This window comes from Oncorhynchus gorbuscha, linkage group LG16, assembly GCF_021184085.1.
Source record: "Oncorhynchus gorbuscha isolate QuinsamMale2020 ecotype Even-year linkage group LG16, OgorEven_v1.0, whole genome shotgun sequence".
Taxonomy (NCBI): Eukaryota; Metazoa; Chordata; class Actinopteri; order Salmoniformes; family Salmonidae; genus Oncorhynchus; species Oncorhynchus gorbuscha.
Window position 1 is genome coordinate 12,825,516 of NC_060188.1, and position 18,335 is coordinate 12,843,850.

Consider the following 18,335-nt stretch of genomic DNA (forward strand, 5'->3'; position numbering starts at 1 on the left):
TCAGGCTGGGGAGTCTGAGTCATCTTGGCATAAATACATTACAGTAGCCTGGTTGTGAACAGTAGACTTTGATATGAAAGCAGAAAACAATCTGTGTAGTAGCATACTGTTCCGGCACCCCCTGCTGTCTCACCTTGCTGGTGTCAGGACTGTCCGGGTCAAACACCACCTGCTTGGCGGCCAGCTCCCGTCCCGTGTCCACATCGTAACACAGGTAAACCCTCCCAAACGCCCCCTGACCCAGCAGCTTGCCCCGCCTCCACGTCATTGGAGCACTGGGGGCTGTGGAGGGAGGGGCATACACCATACATATCATCCTCTCCATATAGTAAACATGACACCATACTCTCAAACACACTGCATTCATCATACAAACTAACTCCCTTATTTAAAATGTGTAGGATACAAAAATAGATTTATTAGTATGAAATCTCTAATGACTGTAAAATATATGTGAAATATGTGTAATATAGGTAAATATAAGATGAAGAGGTAGGGTCGGGACTCACACTTGTGGGCGACAGGGCGCTCCTGTGGGCGGAGCCTGCCCTGCTTGTCCACTAGCTGCCAGCTGCCCAGACTCTCCTCGCTGCCGTTGAGGGAGCGCCGTGAGGGCACCAGGGTGAACAGGTTACCCTGGGGGCGACGGATCCGCGGGAACGTTCTCCGACCTGGGGGGATGAGAGGAGAGTTGAGGGTAAAGGAGTGATGAGAGAAGAACCAAGAGACCAAGACAAGGAGGAGATGGTTCAAGAGAGGGGTCAGGGAAAAGGTCAAATACAAAGTAATATGGCACAAAGTGGTTTGGTGAGAGGAACAGTGAACAGTGCCCCTACCTTCACTATGGTCCTTGTGATGCAGGGAGACATGGTACCTGCGGGGGTATGTCCCTCCCTTCCCCACCACCTTATCATACACATGGTTCTCCCGGTCTGAGAGGGAGGAAGGAGTAAAGAGAACGAGAGAGAGGGTGAAGGTTAGACTACAACAGGATTCAGACTCAGCACAGTCATACAGCATTCACGTGAGGCTCTGCTGGCTCTCTTTTCACGTGAGGCTCTGCTGGCTCTTTTCACGTGAGGCTCTGCTGGCTCTCTTTTCACGTGAGGCTCTGCTGGCTCTCTTTTCACGTGAGGCTCTGCTGGCTCTCTTTTCACGTGAGGCTCTGCTGGCTCTCTTTTCACGTGAGGCTCTGCTGGCTCCTTTTCACGTGAGGCTCTGCTGGCTCTCTTTTCACGTGAGGCTCTGCTGGCTCTCTTTTCACGTGAGGCTCTGGCTCTCTTTTCACGTGAGGCTCTGCTGGCTCTCTTTTCACGTGATGCTCTGCTGGCTCTCTTTTCACGTGAGGCCCTGCTGGCTCTCTTTTCACGTGAGGCTCTGCAACTACATTGTTGCATTGTTACTAGGAGCTGAATTGTGGTTTAGGCCTGTTGCTAAGGGGCTTGAGAGGGGCTCTCTTGCCAGCACTGTAAAAGGGTTACCATGAATTTGACAGTAGCTTACAGGAAGTAAAAGTAAAATTAGTAAAATTCTGTATTTCATATTACCGTACACCTGATGTAATATGAATATGGTATCAAAGCAAGTACTGTGTAATGACACAAAGTAAAATATCATAAAACTGACAGTATTATACTGTAAAAAACTAAATGCTACCGTAATCGGAATGAATTAATGAATATGTGGATGACTGTATTTTACTGTAATTACATGGGATTGGTGCAAGCAGGTTGGCTGCTCAGTGTTTACACATTACAGCACATGAATTCATATTTGGTGCTTTATATCACCTGCACTTCTAGAGGCCTTAACGAAGGCTTCCAAACTGGCCGTGACTTCAGGTCAAAACAGACCAAAAGGACATGGCAAAATGTCAACCATTTGCTGCCACTCCAATCTGCCCTAATACATTTTTTATTGATGGGCCACTTTAACCACATAAGAGTAAAATTGGTACAGCATTCTCACTCACGGGTGCAACAAATATAGCCTTTTACAAGGCATGCCTCAAAATATAGTAATAAGCCCGAGACAACAATACCATGCACCCACTAGTGGTCATAGGGCTTTTGGCGCTCTAAAGATACAGTACAGTACTGTATTCGTGCGGTGGAATTACAGTACCATTCGAAATACAGAAATTTCTCCATAATTTACAGTATGTTACAGTAAAACTTCCAATGTTTTCTTACTGTTGATAATACCTCAAATTACTGTATAAATTACAGTTTTCCGTGAGGATCTATATCTTATGTAGTGATATCAGGATTCCTCCTGGACACCCACCTGAGACGTTCTCCTGCTGCCGGTTATCAGGGTAGCTCTTGGCTCGATGCATGCGTGACTTCCTCAGGGAGGGGCTGGGAGGAAGGACAAATAAAAAGAGAGTGAGAGGTGCTGATCACTTCCTCAAAATACATACACTGTCTTTATAACCAAAGTCAAGTATTGTGTACAAGTATTGTGTACGTGTGAGGTAGAATCAGGGGTAAAAGTAGATTCCATTTCTTACGGGATCGCGCACACACTTTTTAAAATATGTGTAATTATATAATTACATATAGAATCCTTATTAATTTCAAATATGATCTCTGTGGGCCTAGTAAAGATTTGTCTTATCACTTTTAACATGTTATACCTGTTTTTGTTTATTAAATCATTATCCCCAATTGGTAGTTACAGTCTTGTCCCATCGCTACAACTGTCCGACAAACTCGGAAAAAGCGAAGGTCGAAACAAGACCCTGCCTAACCACACTGCTTCTTGACACAATGCTCGCTTAACCCGGAAGAGGAAACACTGTCCAGCTGGCGACCAAAGTCAGCTTTCAGGGGCCCAAAGTCAGCTTGAAGGCACTCGACCTGCCACAAGGAGTCACTAGAATGCAATGGGACAAGGAAATACCAGCTGGCCAAACCCTCTGCTAACCCAGATGACGAAACGCCATTTGTGCACCACCTCAGGGGTCTCCCAGTCACTGCCAGCTGTGACACAGCCTGGGATCAAACCCGGGTCTGTGACACCTCAAGCTCTGCAATGCAGTGCCTTAGACCACTGCGCCACTCGGGGGGACCATGTTAGATCTGTTAACATAGGCAGCACATGGGTTTCAAGTTTGGGGAAGCTGATTTTCACCATAAAAATGTACATTTATAATAAAGCATTCCATCCATCCTCACATTTGCAGACTTATTAAAGATAGCCTATTATTCCTAATGTGATGATTAGATTGGATAGTCATAATTTAAGCTAATAATATAAATATAAAAGTTCATAAAAAATACTTGAATGCAGTGCGTTATGGATAGAGTAAGCCTAGACTCTAGGCTATATCAGATACACTTCTCCTCCTTTCCAACTATAGGAAAATGTTGGCCTTTCATGCAATTCTACTACACTTTTTATGACTGGTGACATTGGCAGAATATTTATTTATACAACAAAAATTACAGGGTAGTTTAAACAACGTTGTCTCATTCATATAATGGGCCTACGAAAAGGGGAAACATAAAATACAATATAGTACATCTAACCTGGAGGAGGAAATGATTGTCCAAAAACAAACAAAAGTGGCACTGACCCAATGATAAAGTGAATATGCAGACTGACCAGGGATATGGACGATGTTCTCCACTGGTCCACTGGTGCCAATAAGAGCAGCAGGTAGCCTAGTGGTTAGAGCGTTGGGCCAGCAACTGAAAGAATGGTGGATCGAATCCTCGAGCTGACAATCTGTTGTTCGGCCCCTGAACAAGGCAGTTAACCCACTGTCCATAGGCTGTCATTGTAAATAGGAACTGGTTCTTAACCTCTTGAGACGAGGGGGCAGTGTTTGGATGAAAAACGTACCCAAATGAAACTGCCTATTTCTCAGGCCCAGAAGCTAGAATATGCATATAATTGGCAGATTAGGATAGAAAACACTCTAAATGAACTGACCTGCCTAGCTAAAAAAAAGATAGACTACTGTTTGCTCAATCTCTTCACAGATATAGCTATTTGTTTTTCAACAAAACATTTTTTTTATTATCGTCTGCCTGGGTCTCTCTGCTTTTCACTGACAGTTGCAACTCAAATGTGCCATTTGCCACATGCTGCCCAAATTGCGGGCCCTTCCAACTGTAGGCTATACAAAACACAAAGAAGCTAATGATCCTCTGTGTCCAAATTGCGGGCCCTTCCAACTGTAGGCTATACAAAACAAAAAGAAGCTAATGATCCTCTGTGCCCAAATTGCGGGCCCTTCCAACTGTAGGCTATACAAAACAAAAAGAAGCTAATGATCCTCTGTGCCCAAATTGCGGGCCCTTCCAACTGTAGGCTATACAAAACACAAAGAAGCTAATGATCCTCTGTGCCCAAATTGCGGGCCCTTCCAACTGTAGGCTATACAAAACAAAAAGAAGCTAATGATCCTCTGTGCCCAAATTGCGGGCCCTTCCAACTGTAGGCTATACAAAACACAAAGAAGCTAATGATCCTCTGTGCCCAAATTGCGGGCCCTTCCAACTGTAGGCTATACAAAACAAAAAGAAGCTAATGATCCTCTGTGCCCACCCCTTCTGAAAAAACCTACACTCGATCCCTCCGATGTCAACAACTACAGACCAGTATCCCTTCTTTCTTTTCTCTCCAAAACTCTTGAACGTGCCGTCCTTGGCCAGCTCTCCCGCTATCTCTCTCAGAATGACCTTCTTGATCCAAATCAGTCAGGTTTCAAGACTAGTCATTCAACTGAGACTGCTCTTCTCTGTATCACGGAGGCGCTCCGCACTGCTAAAGCTAACTCTCTCTCCTCTGCTCTCATCCTTCTAGACCTATCGGCTGCCTTCGATACTGTGAACCACCAGATCCTCCTCTCCACCCTCTCCGAGTTGGGCATCTCCGGCGCGGCCCACGCTTGGATTGCGTCCTACCTGACAGGTCGCTCCTACCAGGTGGCGTGGCGAGAATCTCCTCACCACGCGCTCTCACCACTGGTGTCCCCAGGGCTCTGTTCTAGGCCCTCTCCTATTCTCGCTATACACCAAGTCACTTGGCTCTGTCATAACCTCACATGGTCTCTCCTATCATTGCTATGCAGACGACACACAATTAATCTTCTCCTTTCCCCCTTCTGATGACCAGGTGGCGAATCGCATCTCTGCATGTCTGGCAGACATATCAGTGTGGATGACGGATCACCACCTCAAGCTGAACCTCGGCAAGACGGAGCTGCTCTTCCTCCCGGGGAAGGACTGCCCGTTCCATGATCTCGCCATCACGGTTGACAACTCCATTGTGTCCTCCTCCCAGAGCGCTAAGAACCTTGGCGTGATCCTGGACAACACCCTGTCGTTCTCAACTAACATCAAGGCGGTGGCCCGTTCCTGTAGGTTCATGCTCTACAACATCCACAGAGTACGACCCTGCCTCACACAGGAAGCGGCGCAGGTCCTAATCCAGGCACTTGTCATCTCCCGTCTGGATTACTGCAACTCGCTGTTGGCTGGGCTCCCTGCCTGTGCCATTAAACCCCTACAACTGATCCAGAACGCCGCAGCCCGTCTGGTGTTCAACCTTCCCAAGTTCTCTCACGTCACCCCGCTCCTCCGCTCTCTCCACTGGCTTCCAGTTGAAGCTCGCATCCGCTACAAGACCATGGTGCTTGCCTACGGAGCTGTGGGGGGAACGGCACCTCAGTACCTCCAGGCTCTGATCAGGCCCTACACCCAAACAAGGGCACTGCGTTCATCCACCTCTGGCCTGCTCGCCTCCCTACCACTGAGGAAGTACAGTTCCCGCTCAGCCCAGTCAAAACTGTTCGCTGCTCTGGCCCCCCAATGGTGGAACAAACTCCCTCACGACGCCAGGACAGCGGAGTCAATCACCACCTTCCGGAGACACCTGAAACCCCACCTCTTTAAGGAATACCTAGGATAGGATAAAGTAATCCTTCTCACCCCCCCTTAAAAGATTTAGATGCACTATTGTAAAGTGGCTGCTCCACTGGATGTCATAAGGTGAACGCACCAATTTGTAAGTCGCTCTGGATAAGAGCGTCTGCTAAATGACTTAAATGTAAATGTAAATGCCCAAATTGCGGGCCCTTCCAACTGTAGGCTATACAAAACAAAAAGAAGCTAATGATTCTCTGTGGCCAAATCATGCTTTCTGGTGGAGTAGCCTATTTTTATGATTTGATTTATTTCTGTATAGACAGGAGTAGGCTAATTAGGCTATATAATTTTGGCAATTTAATTCAAATTTACTTCAGTGAAAGCTTCCCCTAGCCTTATGGACACACCGCCTATGCCTTTTAATGTGGTATAAACACAACCAGTCATGTTTTCATCTGATTGTCAAACAAATAATCACTTCAAAAAAGCAGTCCTTTAGACGAACAGTACACGTTCGGAAAGAGACATCTGTTACAAAACACCCACATGTATTCTAATGACATTGTCATTAGGCCTAAACTTGTAGCCTGAATTGATGCACCCACTGTTGGTCGGGCGCCTCGGTCTTGGCCTCTCATCTCCACCTTGTCCACCGTGTTTCGTTCTCGGCCTCTCATCTCCAAGGCATGTAAGTGTTCTCCTCGAACCACAACACAATTTGAGGCGTATACCACCCGGTTTAAAGTCAATTCACTCATTTTTCATGTAGCTGACATTAGGTCATGTTAAATAATGCCATAATAGCCTATAGTTTTCTTGCCATTTTGTGTTAATAGTGATAGGCTCATGTTTTACCAGTACGGAGTACCCCCACTACTTATTTTGCCGGGACGCCGTGCCAGACCGTCCTGGCTTACTTTCACCCCGGGGTAGAATGTGGGGTAGAGTCCTGCACTCACCTGTCTGAGCTACTGTCCAGCGACTGGCAGCTTCCTGAGACAGAGTTCTCTGCACTGCTCCAGGGGTCCAGCACCTAGGGAGAGGAGACACAATATTAGCCCTATGGTGTGTTTGTGTGTGTTCGCGCATTTGTTTGTGTACAGTGCAATGACTCACACACTGGTCACTCTCTGGGATGAACTCTCCCTCACTGTTGATGCTGGTGTAGGAGCCCTGGCGGGCGATCCTCTGCTGCCGCTCAGGGACATAGCCAGGAGGGGGGGAGCTACGGCCTGTGTTCTGAGAGCCTGGGACGGGAGAGAGGAGGAGGAGGAGGATAAGAAATAGGACTGTGACTTGGCCATATGACACTGTTCTAAACCAATGGAAATCAATACATGAGGTAATGGGATTCTGGTGTACCAAGATCAATGACAGGTAGCCTAGTGGTTAAACGTGTTTGGGCCAGTAACCGAAAGGTTGTGGGTTCGAATCCCTGAGCAGACTAGGTGAAAAATCTGTCAATGTGCCCTTGAGCAAGGAACTTAATCCGAATTGCTTTGGATAAGAGCATCTGCTAAATGAAAAAAATAGATACACAAAAAAAGTTAAACAATGGATTATGTGGGAGAAAAGAAGATACGGCCATAACACTGATAACAGGTATGATCTCTCTTCTCTCTCTCTCTCTCTCTCTCTCTCTCTCTCTAACCAAAGAATGAAATGAGGGGAAAACATATCTAAATGATTAATAATGTGATTGTTTGAAATGTAACTCTGCCTTAGGTGGTGGATCTGCAGAGAATTTAGGATTTGTACAGTTTCCCTCACGCAGCACTAATTTCAACTCTCTCCCAAAAAAGCCAGTGTTTCTAAAACCAGGACCATGGCCAGCCATGCTAATAGTGTCTCTAAATCTGATTGGCTTGTGGCCAGCAGGCCATTGTAGAGTAGCCAGTGATGGTTGACAGGAAGAGGAAGAGGACCTACTGCTAAGAGGGGAAGCCAGAGAAATAACAGCAGCTAGAGAGAGGGGGGGGAAATGAGAGAGAGTGGGGGGATAGAGAGAGAGTGGGGGGATAGAGAGAGAGTGGGGGATAGAGAGAGAGAGGGGGGATAGAGAGAGAGTGGGGGGATAGAGAGAGAGTGGGGGGATAGAGAGAGAGTGGGGGGATAGAGAGAGAGTGGGGGGATAGAGAGAGAGTGGGGGATAGAGAGAGAGTGGGGGATAGAGAGAGAGTGGGGGGATAGAGAGAGAGTGGGGGGATAGAGAGAGAGTGGGGGGATAGAGAGAGAGTGGGGGATAGAGAGAGAGTGGGGGGGGATGGGGGAGAGAGAGAGTGGGGGGATAGAGAGAGAGTGGGGGATAGAGAGAGAGTGGGGGGATAGAGAGAGAGTGGGGGGATAGAGAGAGAGTGGGGGGATAGAGAGAGAGTGGGGGATAGAGAGAGAGTGGGGGATAGAGAGAGAGTGGGGGATAGAGAGAGAGTGGGGGATGGGGGGGATAGAGAGAGTGGGGGAGAGTGGGGGGATAGAGAGAGAGTGGGGGATAGAGGGGATGGGGGATAGAGAGAGAGTGGGGGGATAGAGAGAGAGTGGGGGATAGAGAGAGAGTGGGGGGATAGAGAGAGAGTGGGGGGATAGAGAGAGAGTGGGGGGGGATAGAGTGGGGGAGAGAGTGGGGGGATAGAGAGAGAGTGGGGGGATAGAGAGAGAGTGGGGGATAGAGAGAGAGTGGGGGATAGAGAGAGAGTGGGGGGATAGAGAGAGAGTGGGGGGATAGAGAGAGAGTGGGGGGATAGAGAGAGAGTGGGGGATAGAGAGAGAGTGGGGGATAGAGAGAGAGTGGGGGGTAGAGAGAGAGACAAAGAGAAAGCTAGCAAAATAAATGAGTTAAGAGAGCAGGACATGACAAACACCAAACCAGACAATATACAACATTACTGTCTCTCCATATTGAGAGATACCACTTACCTTTCTGTTGTAAAACAAAGTTATAGCGAGAGAAATGGAGAAAGAGGATGTTGAAAGCAAAGGCTGAAGAATAGAGGAAGCAGCTATGAGTTGAATCTGCTTGTTCATACTCACTGGTGGAGAGGTGGCGCCCCCTGGGCTCGGAGGGCTGGTACACCGTGCTGACATCACCCGTGGACTGGGAGGCTTTGATCCTCACCTGCTTACTCACCGTGTGGTGGGAAGAGGGAGAGGGAGAGGGGGATGGGGAGGCCTAGGGGTGGGATGAGAGGGGTGTGGTCAGTGTCCACATATAGACTGTACACACTACCCCATTACATATGATTTTCTTATTGATTAATATGTGTGTTTATTTATGTATGTCTGTGTATTTATGTGTGTGTGTGTGTGTGTAGTACATTGCACTGCTCCTGCGTCAGCAGCAAGATCTTGATGCTCTTAATCTTGGAGCTGCGGTCCAGCAGGTCAATGGCCTTGTCCAGGTCGTCCTGACCACGCAGAGGGATGGACAGCTGGACACACAGCACACAGAGATGACTCAACCAAAACACAGAAACACTAAGGGAGGATCTCCATTAAACATGCATCTTAGTACTTAGGACTAAATGTCCAGGAGACTGGCCGTAAAAGTTACCTACATCAAGTGGGTTGCTTTGAGGGTCAGTGTTTGTGTGTGTATGCATTGTGTTGGTGTTTGTCTGAGAGAGTGTTAGCTGTACCTCATTGTTCATATAGTGCAAGTCTAGCTGTTGGCCAAAGACAGTCTTGACCTTCTGCTGGATTTCTTCAAACTGCACAGGCCTCCCAAACATCAGTATCCTACACAAATAAAAAGACGTAGACAAACAGTGGGTAAGATGGACAGACAAACAGTGGGTAAGATGGACAGACACACAGTGGGTAAGATGGACAGACAAACAGTGGGTAAGATGGACAGACAAACAGTGGGTAAGATGGACAGACAAACAGTGGGTAAGATGGACAGACAAACAGTGGGTAAGATGGACAGACACACAGTGGGTAAGATGGACAGACAAACAGTGGGTAAGATGGACAGACAAACAGTGGGTAAGATGGACAGACAAACAGTGGGTAAGATGGACAGACAAACAGTGGGTAAGATGGACAGACAAACAGTGGGTAAGATGGACAGACAAACAGTGGGTAAGATGGACAGACAAACAGTGGGTAAGATGGACAGACAAACAGTGGGTAAGATGGACAGACAAACAGTGGGTAAGATGGACAGACAAACAGTGGGTAAGATGGACAGACAAACAGTGGGTAAGATGGACAGACAAACAGTGGGTAAGATGGACAGACAAACAGTGGGTAAGATGGACAGACAAACAGTGGGTAAGATGGACAGACAAACAGTGGGTAAGATGGACAGACAAACAGTGGGTAAGATGGACAGACAAACAGTGGGTAAGATGGACAGACAAACAGTGGGTAAGATGGACAGACAAACACTGGGTAAGATGGACAGACAAACAGTGGGTAAGATGGACAGACAAACAGTGGGTAAGATGGACAGACAAACAGTGGGTTAGATGGACAGACAAACAGTGGGTAAGATGGACAGACAAACAGTGGGTAAGATGGACAGACAAACAGTGGGTAAGATGGACAGACACACAGTGGGTAAGATGGACAGACAAACAGTGGGTAAGATGGACAGACAAACAGTGGGTAAGATGGACAGACAAACAGTGGGTAAGATGGACAGACAAACAGTGGGTAAGATGGACAGACAAACAGTGGGTAAGATGGACAGACAAACAGTGGGTAAGATGGACAGACAAACAGTGGGTAAGATGGACAGACAAACAGTGGGTAAGATGGACAGACAAACAGTGGGTTAGATGGACAGACAAACAGTGGGTAAGATGGACAGACAAACAGTGGGTAAGATGGACAGACAAACAGTGGGTAAGATGGACAGACACACAGTGGGTAAGATGGACAGACAAACAGTGGGTAAGATGGACAGACAAAAGGATAAAAAGTGTTTCGGTCTAGAAACTATATCCTCTTTAGATCTGCAACACAAGCGTGCACACACACTTTTACAAACATATTCCAGTTTGTGCAGATTCCTCTAAGCACACCTAACATAGCTGTGGTTTCTGCTGGCTGCCACAGATAAACCACAGTCCTTTCCCTTTCCATTCTCCGCTTCACATACCATTCTGACTGGAGATCTGGAGTGCATTTGAGCTGAGCTGACCATGCTCTTCTCATAGACAAAGACGTGATAAAACAAACACACACACACACACACACACACACACACACACACACACACACACACACACACACACACACACACACACACACACACACACACACACACACACACACACACACACACACACACACACACAAAGATACAGATCCAAAAACAATAAAACCCACTCACCTCCTCTCTCCACTGAACTCAAACTTTATTCTGACATCGTCCTGAGGGAGTAAAGAAGAAGCCCCGTCAAGAGGGTTCATGGGAGGTTACAGGGTCATGATGGGGTCATGAAGGGAAACAATATGTCATGTGGAGATGATGATGACATGCCTGTCTGAGGAGAGTGTGTGTTGTTGACTGAGTGGGGTGGTAGATGGTTTACCTGTCTCTTAGCAGGGGCAGGGGCAGGGTTGGGCAGAGTCTTGGGTTTTCCTGTGTCATAAGAAGGCCCAGGCTGGCGCCTCGTCATCTGGAGGGCCACTAGGTCCTTCATTATGGAGTGGAGAGCCTGACGCTCATCTGTAGGGGAGAACGTTTGGTGGAAACACACATTTACCATGAGATCAAATTGAAGTGTAATTGTGTGGTTGTGTGTGCACGTGCACATATAGCCATATAAATCCCACTTCTAGATGTGTACACGGAAAATGTGTGTTTTTATATAAACCCACATTGAGAGTGTTTGGCTAGCGACAGGGTAATGGAGCCAGTGAGAGGACAGACTGCAGTGTTTTTGATATTTCTATTCCCATGTTTGATCTCTGAGTGATCTCTGCATTGGATGTGTTAGCTCACGAAGGGAAATATTCCCCTAGTGTAGTTTGGACAGACATCACACAGCAATAGGGCAGGAGAGAGAACCAGAGACCCATCTCCATAACACTGAAAATCAATCCTTCCCCTGCCGGCCCGGCCAGCGTCTGGAAAATCAGCTCAGCTCAACTCACACAGGCCCGGGGCTGGGGAATAGTGCGTGTGTGTGTGTGTGTTTGTTTGTGTCTGTGTCTGTGTGTGTGTGTGTGTGTGTGTGTGTGTGTGTGTGTGTGTGTGTGTGTGTGTGTGTGTGTGTGTGTGTGTGTGTGTGTGTGTGTGTGTGTGTGTGTGTGTGTGTGTGTGTGTGTGTGTGTGTGTGTGTGTGTGTGTGTGTGTTCATCTGAGTGTACATTTATGACATGTGTAACAATATTTTGAGGGTTTCAAGTGTGTTCCAACATCATCATAATCAACACAAGGAACTCACTCATTTTGGCGATGTGTGTGTGAGCACTGTCTAAGCCAACCACCTTCAGAGATCTTCAGATCTTCAGACTCCTCACTCTGCAGTGCCACCCATCAACATCCTGAAGGGAATGCACCAATATGTTAACATGGGGAATATATTTCAGAACCTAAGCTGCAGTTGTCATCAAATTCACAAGTCATCATCATATTCATCATCTTTATGTTCAACGTATTTCATAGCACTGGCAATAGATTATCTTTTAGTGTGAAGTGTATGACATCATCAGTCCTTAAAAAACATTCTGTTTATCTTTGATATAAACATACTAAATGGATTGTATTTAAAGATAGGTTGCATGGAGAATGAATATAAGAAAATGTCATTTCTGAAGTACCATCCATTTCTCAAGGAAAGCATGGAACATAAACTTAATTTACTTTTCTGGGACGAGGCCTGGCCAATCAGGAACATTTAATTTAAAAAGCACTGGAGTTGTGTGTGTGTGTGTGTGTGTGTGTGTGTGTGTGTGTGTGTGTGTGTGTGTGTGTGTGTGTGTGTGTGTGTGTGTGTGTGTGTGTGTGTGTGTGTGTGTGTGTGTGTGTGTGTGCGTGCGTGCGTGCGTGCGTGCGTGCGTGCGTGCGTGCGTGCGTGTGTGTGACAGAGAGAAACTTTGCACATGAGAAAAAGTGAGAGTTGTAAAAGCTCTGAAACTTGAGCTCCACTGGCACTGACAGATTTGGCACGAAGCACATGAAAAGGTTTTACTGTGAATATTCTGACAGCTTTAAACTTCTCCGACTGCATATGAGCCATAAAACAGTCACTCAACCACGTCATAACTCCACTGTTGATGTTAAGAGGGCAATATTCTCTTAAAAGGATGACAGAGTTGTGCCAGGTATACATTTTTCCCTGATTTACTATTACCCCCCGACAAGGTAGAGTATTAAGTATAGTGTATCCAAGAAGACAACAGCATTAGACACTCTCGTATGTCCTTTAGCGGAGTAGGTTGCCATATCTATGACAAAGAAACCCTGGAATTCGAAAAACACTGACACAACTATAATACTATAATTCAGCAGAGATTAGTGTGCTTGGAAAATGTGTGCTTTCTTTGGTAAGTGAAAGAGTATTTTAGTATTCTCTTTATTCTCTTTACCTAAAGTGGACCGGACACATATATGGGCCTTACACTACAGTAACAATCAGCACAATAGCATTGGTCTTATTACACTGTATCAACTTAGTACATACAAAAAGATACTGAGGACTCGCCAATATATTTAGCTATGCTAGTTATTACTTTATAGTTTTGTTACTTCGTTTTATTACACGTACTGGATTCATCATCAGAGAATACTGCCTATGTAAGGTAAAGTGTTGCCCAAGGCACTGCTGTTCCTTTTTTTACAAGGTCAGCCCCTCAATCTTCTCTGATCAATATCGTTCTATTATTGATCCAAATAGAGCCGGTCGGGAGAGGAACCCAATCCAGAAGGTACTAGTGTCAACACAGCAGTTATCACCAGTCACCTCCCAATGACCTGAGGGGGCCTGGCCACTTTGACCAGGGGGGTTAGCACACTGTAACTCAACTCTAAGTTCATATATCAATTCAGAGAAACACATTGGACCTCTAAGGTGAGTGAAATATATTAACCGAATGAAATGTATTATTATTAGAATCTTAGAGGACTGACATTGAAATGGAATGAAACAGGTGTGCTGCTGATTGAGCATTCTTGTAAAGAATGCACTACTGCACATGTGCCAAATGTCAACCCTGTCCCTGCCTCATAAACAACAGGAAAGAGAGGAGGATGAAGATGGGAGGTGAGTGGCTGAGGAGGTAGAGTGGCATGATGAAGAGGGGTGGAAGTATAAACGGGCAACAGCAGCAGCACCTGAACCGCTTCAGTGGCCCTTTGGAATTCTGGGTAATAATCACTAACTGGAATGCCAGGTATGTCTGTCTGGCCCCCTCGCCACACTCAGATTCTCCTCACCCAAGAGACACACTAAATGTGTCTACCCTTTGTACCCCCAAACCAAAGGCCTGTACGATTGGCCCTTCCTCCTCCTATAAAAACATGGAGAGAAATCCCAGGGTCGCAGATAGCTTCAGGACACACCAACCAAACATCTTATCTATCTCTGTTATACATTGACTGGCCTCTCAGGTCCGTCGTTCTGCTCCCCCGCTCTCCTGATTTTAATTACCTTCACAGAGGAATGTGGGGAATTCAGTGAGGAGAGAGGCCGCACACTGCCAGCCCAGTCAGCTGTGCCCCCTTTATTTTACTTGCATGGCATTTCCAGGACTCACCGGATTTACATGGCTTTTCCTCCCTCCCCTTCTCTCTGCCTGCTTTTAGGTGTTTAGTCTAAGGCTGTTTTTCCCAACCACAGCCCTTGCGCTGTCTCAGTGCCTTACATCCAAAAAACCCTGATCAGTCCCTGGCCTCACGTCTCTCCTTGCTTAACATGCTCAAGTGCTCTGGGTTGGTGTGACCTGCTATGCTCACAGCTGCACTGCAAGGCTTGAGTAAAAACTTGCCATAAAAGTTTGTAGTGCGGCCTAGTGGTGCAACTCAGAGTACCATCTGCCAAGTTATTTGTACAACAAAAGAAAAATAAAGATCCAAAACAGCCTCCCAGCAGAGTTAGCTGGAGCCCCACTTATGGATTGACAACCACCTCCAGGAGTAATGGCAGAGAGGAAAGAGAGGAGGCAGAAGATCAAGGGAAAGTTCAGAATCGTATTATTGCACAATGCTTTGTCATTTCTCCATAACTTTATGCATCCACTCAGTTCCGTAGGGAGGTAAATTCCCTTGCAAAACATTAGTTGGACAAAATTGCATACATAGAACTGTCCTGTACTGGTTCAGATGTAGGATCTTAATTTGATCACTCTTCTGTTGCTGAGAATTTTCCTGCACAGGAGGGAATGCAAACTTGCAGTGTATTTCAGTTTTAAAATGTCTTCTAAAGTTTGTAATTTCCACTTTGAAAGGTCAGACTTGTTTTGCCCTAAGGAAAAATGTATCAACCACTACAGAAATGTCCATTAAAGGAGCAATATGCAGAAATTAAAATTTGAAAAGTTTGCCTAATTTCAGTTTATGTGGCAAAACAAGCAGTGTAATGTGTAGAGAATCATTGTACCATCTAAACCAGTGTGAAATACATTTTCAATAACCAGAAATATTGTATTTTCAGCTGTTTAAAGCTGGTGTGCGGCTATGGAACCGTGACCTGTTCACCGGACATGCTACCTGTCCCAGACCTGCTGTTTTCACCTCTCTAGAGACAGCAGGAGCGGTAGAGATACTCTTAATGATCGGCTATGAAAAGCCAACTGGCATTTACTCCTGAGGTGCTGACTTGCTGCACCCTCGACAACTACTGTGAGTATTATTATTTGACCATGCTGGTCATTTATGAACATTTGAACATCTTGGCCATGTTCTGTTATAATCTCCACCCGGCACAGCCAGAAGAGGACTGGCCACCCCTCATAGCCTGGTTCCTCTCTAGGTTTCTTCCTAGGTTTTGGCCTTTCTAGGGAGTTTTTCCAAGCCACCGTTGCTTCTACACCTGCATTGCTTGTTGTTTGGGGTTTTAGGCTGGGGTTCTGTACAGCACTTTGAGATATCAGCTGATGTAAGGGCTATATAAATACATTTGATTTTGATTTGATTTGTACAAAACCAAAAGTAAAAGAATCAAAAACAAAACAAGAGAATGGGAAGCATAGAAATAGTGCACATAAAGCACATCTACCGCTTCTTAGACTTGCTTTCAATGAGAATGACAGATCTATAACTCAGTTTCTCTGTGAATTTGGTTGGGCCACCCAAAAAGTTACATATTGCAGCTTTAATTATAATCCACATAATAATTCACATTTTCTGTTGCTGCAGGGTAATTTTCCTACTGTAGCAAATTGGCTCAAATTAAGATCCTACATCTGTATCATTCTAAACTCCCGTTCTTGTGGGCCACAGTGTCTGCTGGTTTTCATCATTGCTTTTTCGGGAGTAATTCACTTCGACATGGGGGACTGTCCAATTGATCAAGTAATATCATGTAGGAAGGAGAGAAACCCGAGGCTATGAGAATTACAGGTGATGTACAACTAGGCCTTAAGAGGCTTAAGGACACTTAACTATTCATTAATTTGAAAAAAATAAATGATATCACTTTGAGTGGAGCTTATTGAGTGTTGTCCTTTAGCCATATTCAGCATATAAGGGTGTGAGTGTTTCTATAGGTTGGATTCCTTTTGAAATTGTTCTGTGATGTGATGTGTTGAATATGCATGAGCTCTCACCTGTGTTGTTGCGCTGATGATTAACCTCTGTCTGGAAGAAGAGAGCCGTTCCCTCTAGCGGGGGTCCTGGTTCAACTTCTAACTGGGTGCTCAGGAGAGATGCTGCAGCGTCAGTTTGAACGGTTATCTCCAGAGCATCATCCTCATCTTTGATCCCCAGTCTTTGTTGTTGATTCACTCGCACAACCACACCGCGATACAGAGGGATGAGGGCGCCATGGTGGGGTTGCCCCCAGGTGCGGGGGCACTAGTGCGCGCGCTGGTCCACGAAAGTTTGTTACGCACTAGCCAGTAAATATAAATTCTAATGAGCAGTAGGCCTAGAAAACACAATGTCGTCACATCGAGATCGTCACTGTACATGCGTATACATTTGGATTCCTCTAATGCCAAATTAATTTAACAGAAATATAGTCCAAAATCCGTTACATTAGACTGCGCTCAGAAAGTGACCAAAAAGAAAAGCGTCAACCTTCCGTCACCACAAAAACGTTCGACAACTTGCCCATATTTCCAAACTTTATCAAAAAAGAAAAACGTCCGATGGCATTTCATTGTGGAACCAGAAGCCCAATTTACAGGCTAGAATACAAAAAACGAACATAGGCCATCATAATTCTCTCAATTCAATAATCAATATTTCCCAGTGACATTTTGTCAGCATGGAACGGGTGAACTAACACAAAAGATGTAACAATAACCGTGTTGCCTTTATGAAATCCATTTGCAACAGTGTAACAGTACACCAAAGGAAAAGGACGAAGCGATTTCCGTGATTTTGATGGCCTCTTTTCCTGCTAAATTTGCAGTTTTTCCTTTTTGTTCTATGCCCCTTTTCTCTCCTAACTGTATTGTTTCATCTCTATACAGAATAATTATTATTAATCCATAAACTGCAAACAGGCACCAGACTTTTTATAACAAAGAAATCAGGTGAAAAAAAATGTAATTCAACACACAACATGGTGGAGATGGGAGATGAAAATTCAACTACGAAAGCAGGCTATTATTTTCGGAATAATGGTGTAAAATTATAGGAGACGGATGCAACACATAGTTGACCACACACAATTAATACATTTGCATCGATAACAAGTTATGATTGGATGGTTTTATCGAGAAAATATATTGTGCGCATAACTGAACTTTTACCATCTCCGCGAAGCCCGATAAGCAGTGGAAGAACTCAACAAAAGTGGAAGAAACTGTGCTTTCTTTGTGCAATAGAAGTGATAAACATGCACCAACTGTTCAGAAGACTTGAGCGAAAGATATTCCATAAATTCAGGTCCTGATGCTCACCGTCATAAAGTAAAATGTATTTTTAATGCAACCAATTTCCTGACAGAAAAAAACAATCCGTCACCGGAACCCCTATAGAACGCTTCTTACAAAACGAGAAAAAGGTGTATATTCCCAATGCTTTGTAGGTTTATGATTCAATATTCTGAATGCCGTGGTTGGTCATGGGCAAATGTGCATCATAATAACTCAGATTTGTGTTCCATTTGGGTAAAGCATACAGTAACTAAAACGACTCCGTGCTTTTCTCGGGGGCGCGCTGTTCCTCTGTCGATTTCTTGCTCCTGGTAGCGCGCACAATATTAATGGCGCGCTCAAAACCAGACTTGCGACCATCCACACATACATTGATGACGTAGGCTGCATGAAAAGTAAAGGCCTAGAAATTTCACTTATGCGTTCTCCATCACAAAATAACTTTTTAGACAGAGCGCTGAC

The 18,335-nt window shown here is 45.4% G+C and overlaps 1 protein-coding gene across 1 annotated transcript in view; it reads right to left on the reverse strand.

Annotated features, from left to right (window-relative positions):
• The window catches only part of LOC124000568 (mitogen-activated protein kinase kinase kinase 3-like), an 18,817-nt gene extending 630 nt beyond the window's left edge, over positions 1–18,187 (reverse strand). The window contains exons 1-13 of the mRNA XM_046307045.1: positions 16,596–18,187; positions 12,275–12,374; positions 11,417–11,553; positions 11,215–11,255; positions 9,512–9,611; positions 9,191–9,304; positions 8,907–9,045; positions 6,996–7,126; positions 6,839–6,912; positions 2,287–2,360; positions 837–932; positions 510–671; positions 1–282 (exon numbers count right to left, since the gene is read on the reverse strand). The exon at positions 1–282 is cut by the window's left edge and continues 630 nt beyond it. Coding sequence (XP_046163001.1) covers positions 20–282; positions 510–671; positions 837–932; positions 2,287–2,360; positions 6,839–6,912; positions 6,996–7,126; positions 8,907–9,045; positions 9,191–9,304; positions 9,512–9,611; positions 11,215–11,255; positions 11,417–11,553; positions 12,275–12,278 — 1,335 coding nt within the window. The 5' untranslated portion in view covers positions 12,279–12,374; positions 16,596–18,187 and the 3' untranslated portion in view covers positions 1–19. The remainder of the gene's footprint in view (positions 283–509; positions 672–836; positions 933–2,286; positions 2,361–6,838; positions 6,913–6,995; positions 7,127–8,906; positions 9,046–9,190; positions 9,305–9,511; positions 9,612–11,214; positions 11,256–11,416; positions 11,554–12,274; positions 12,375–16,595) is intronic.
• Positions 18,188–18,335: the final 148 nt, after the last annotated feature.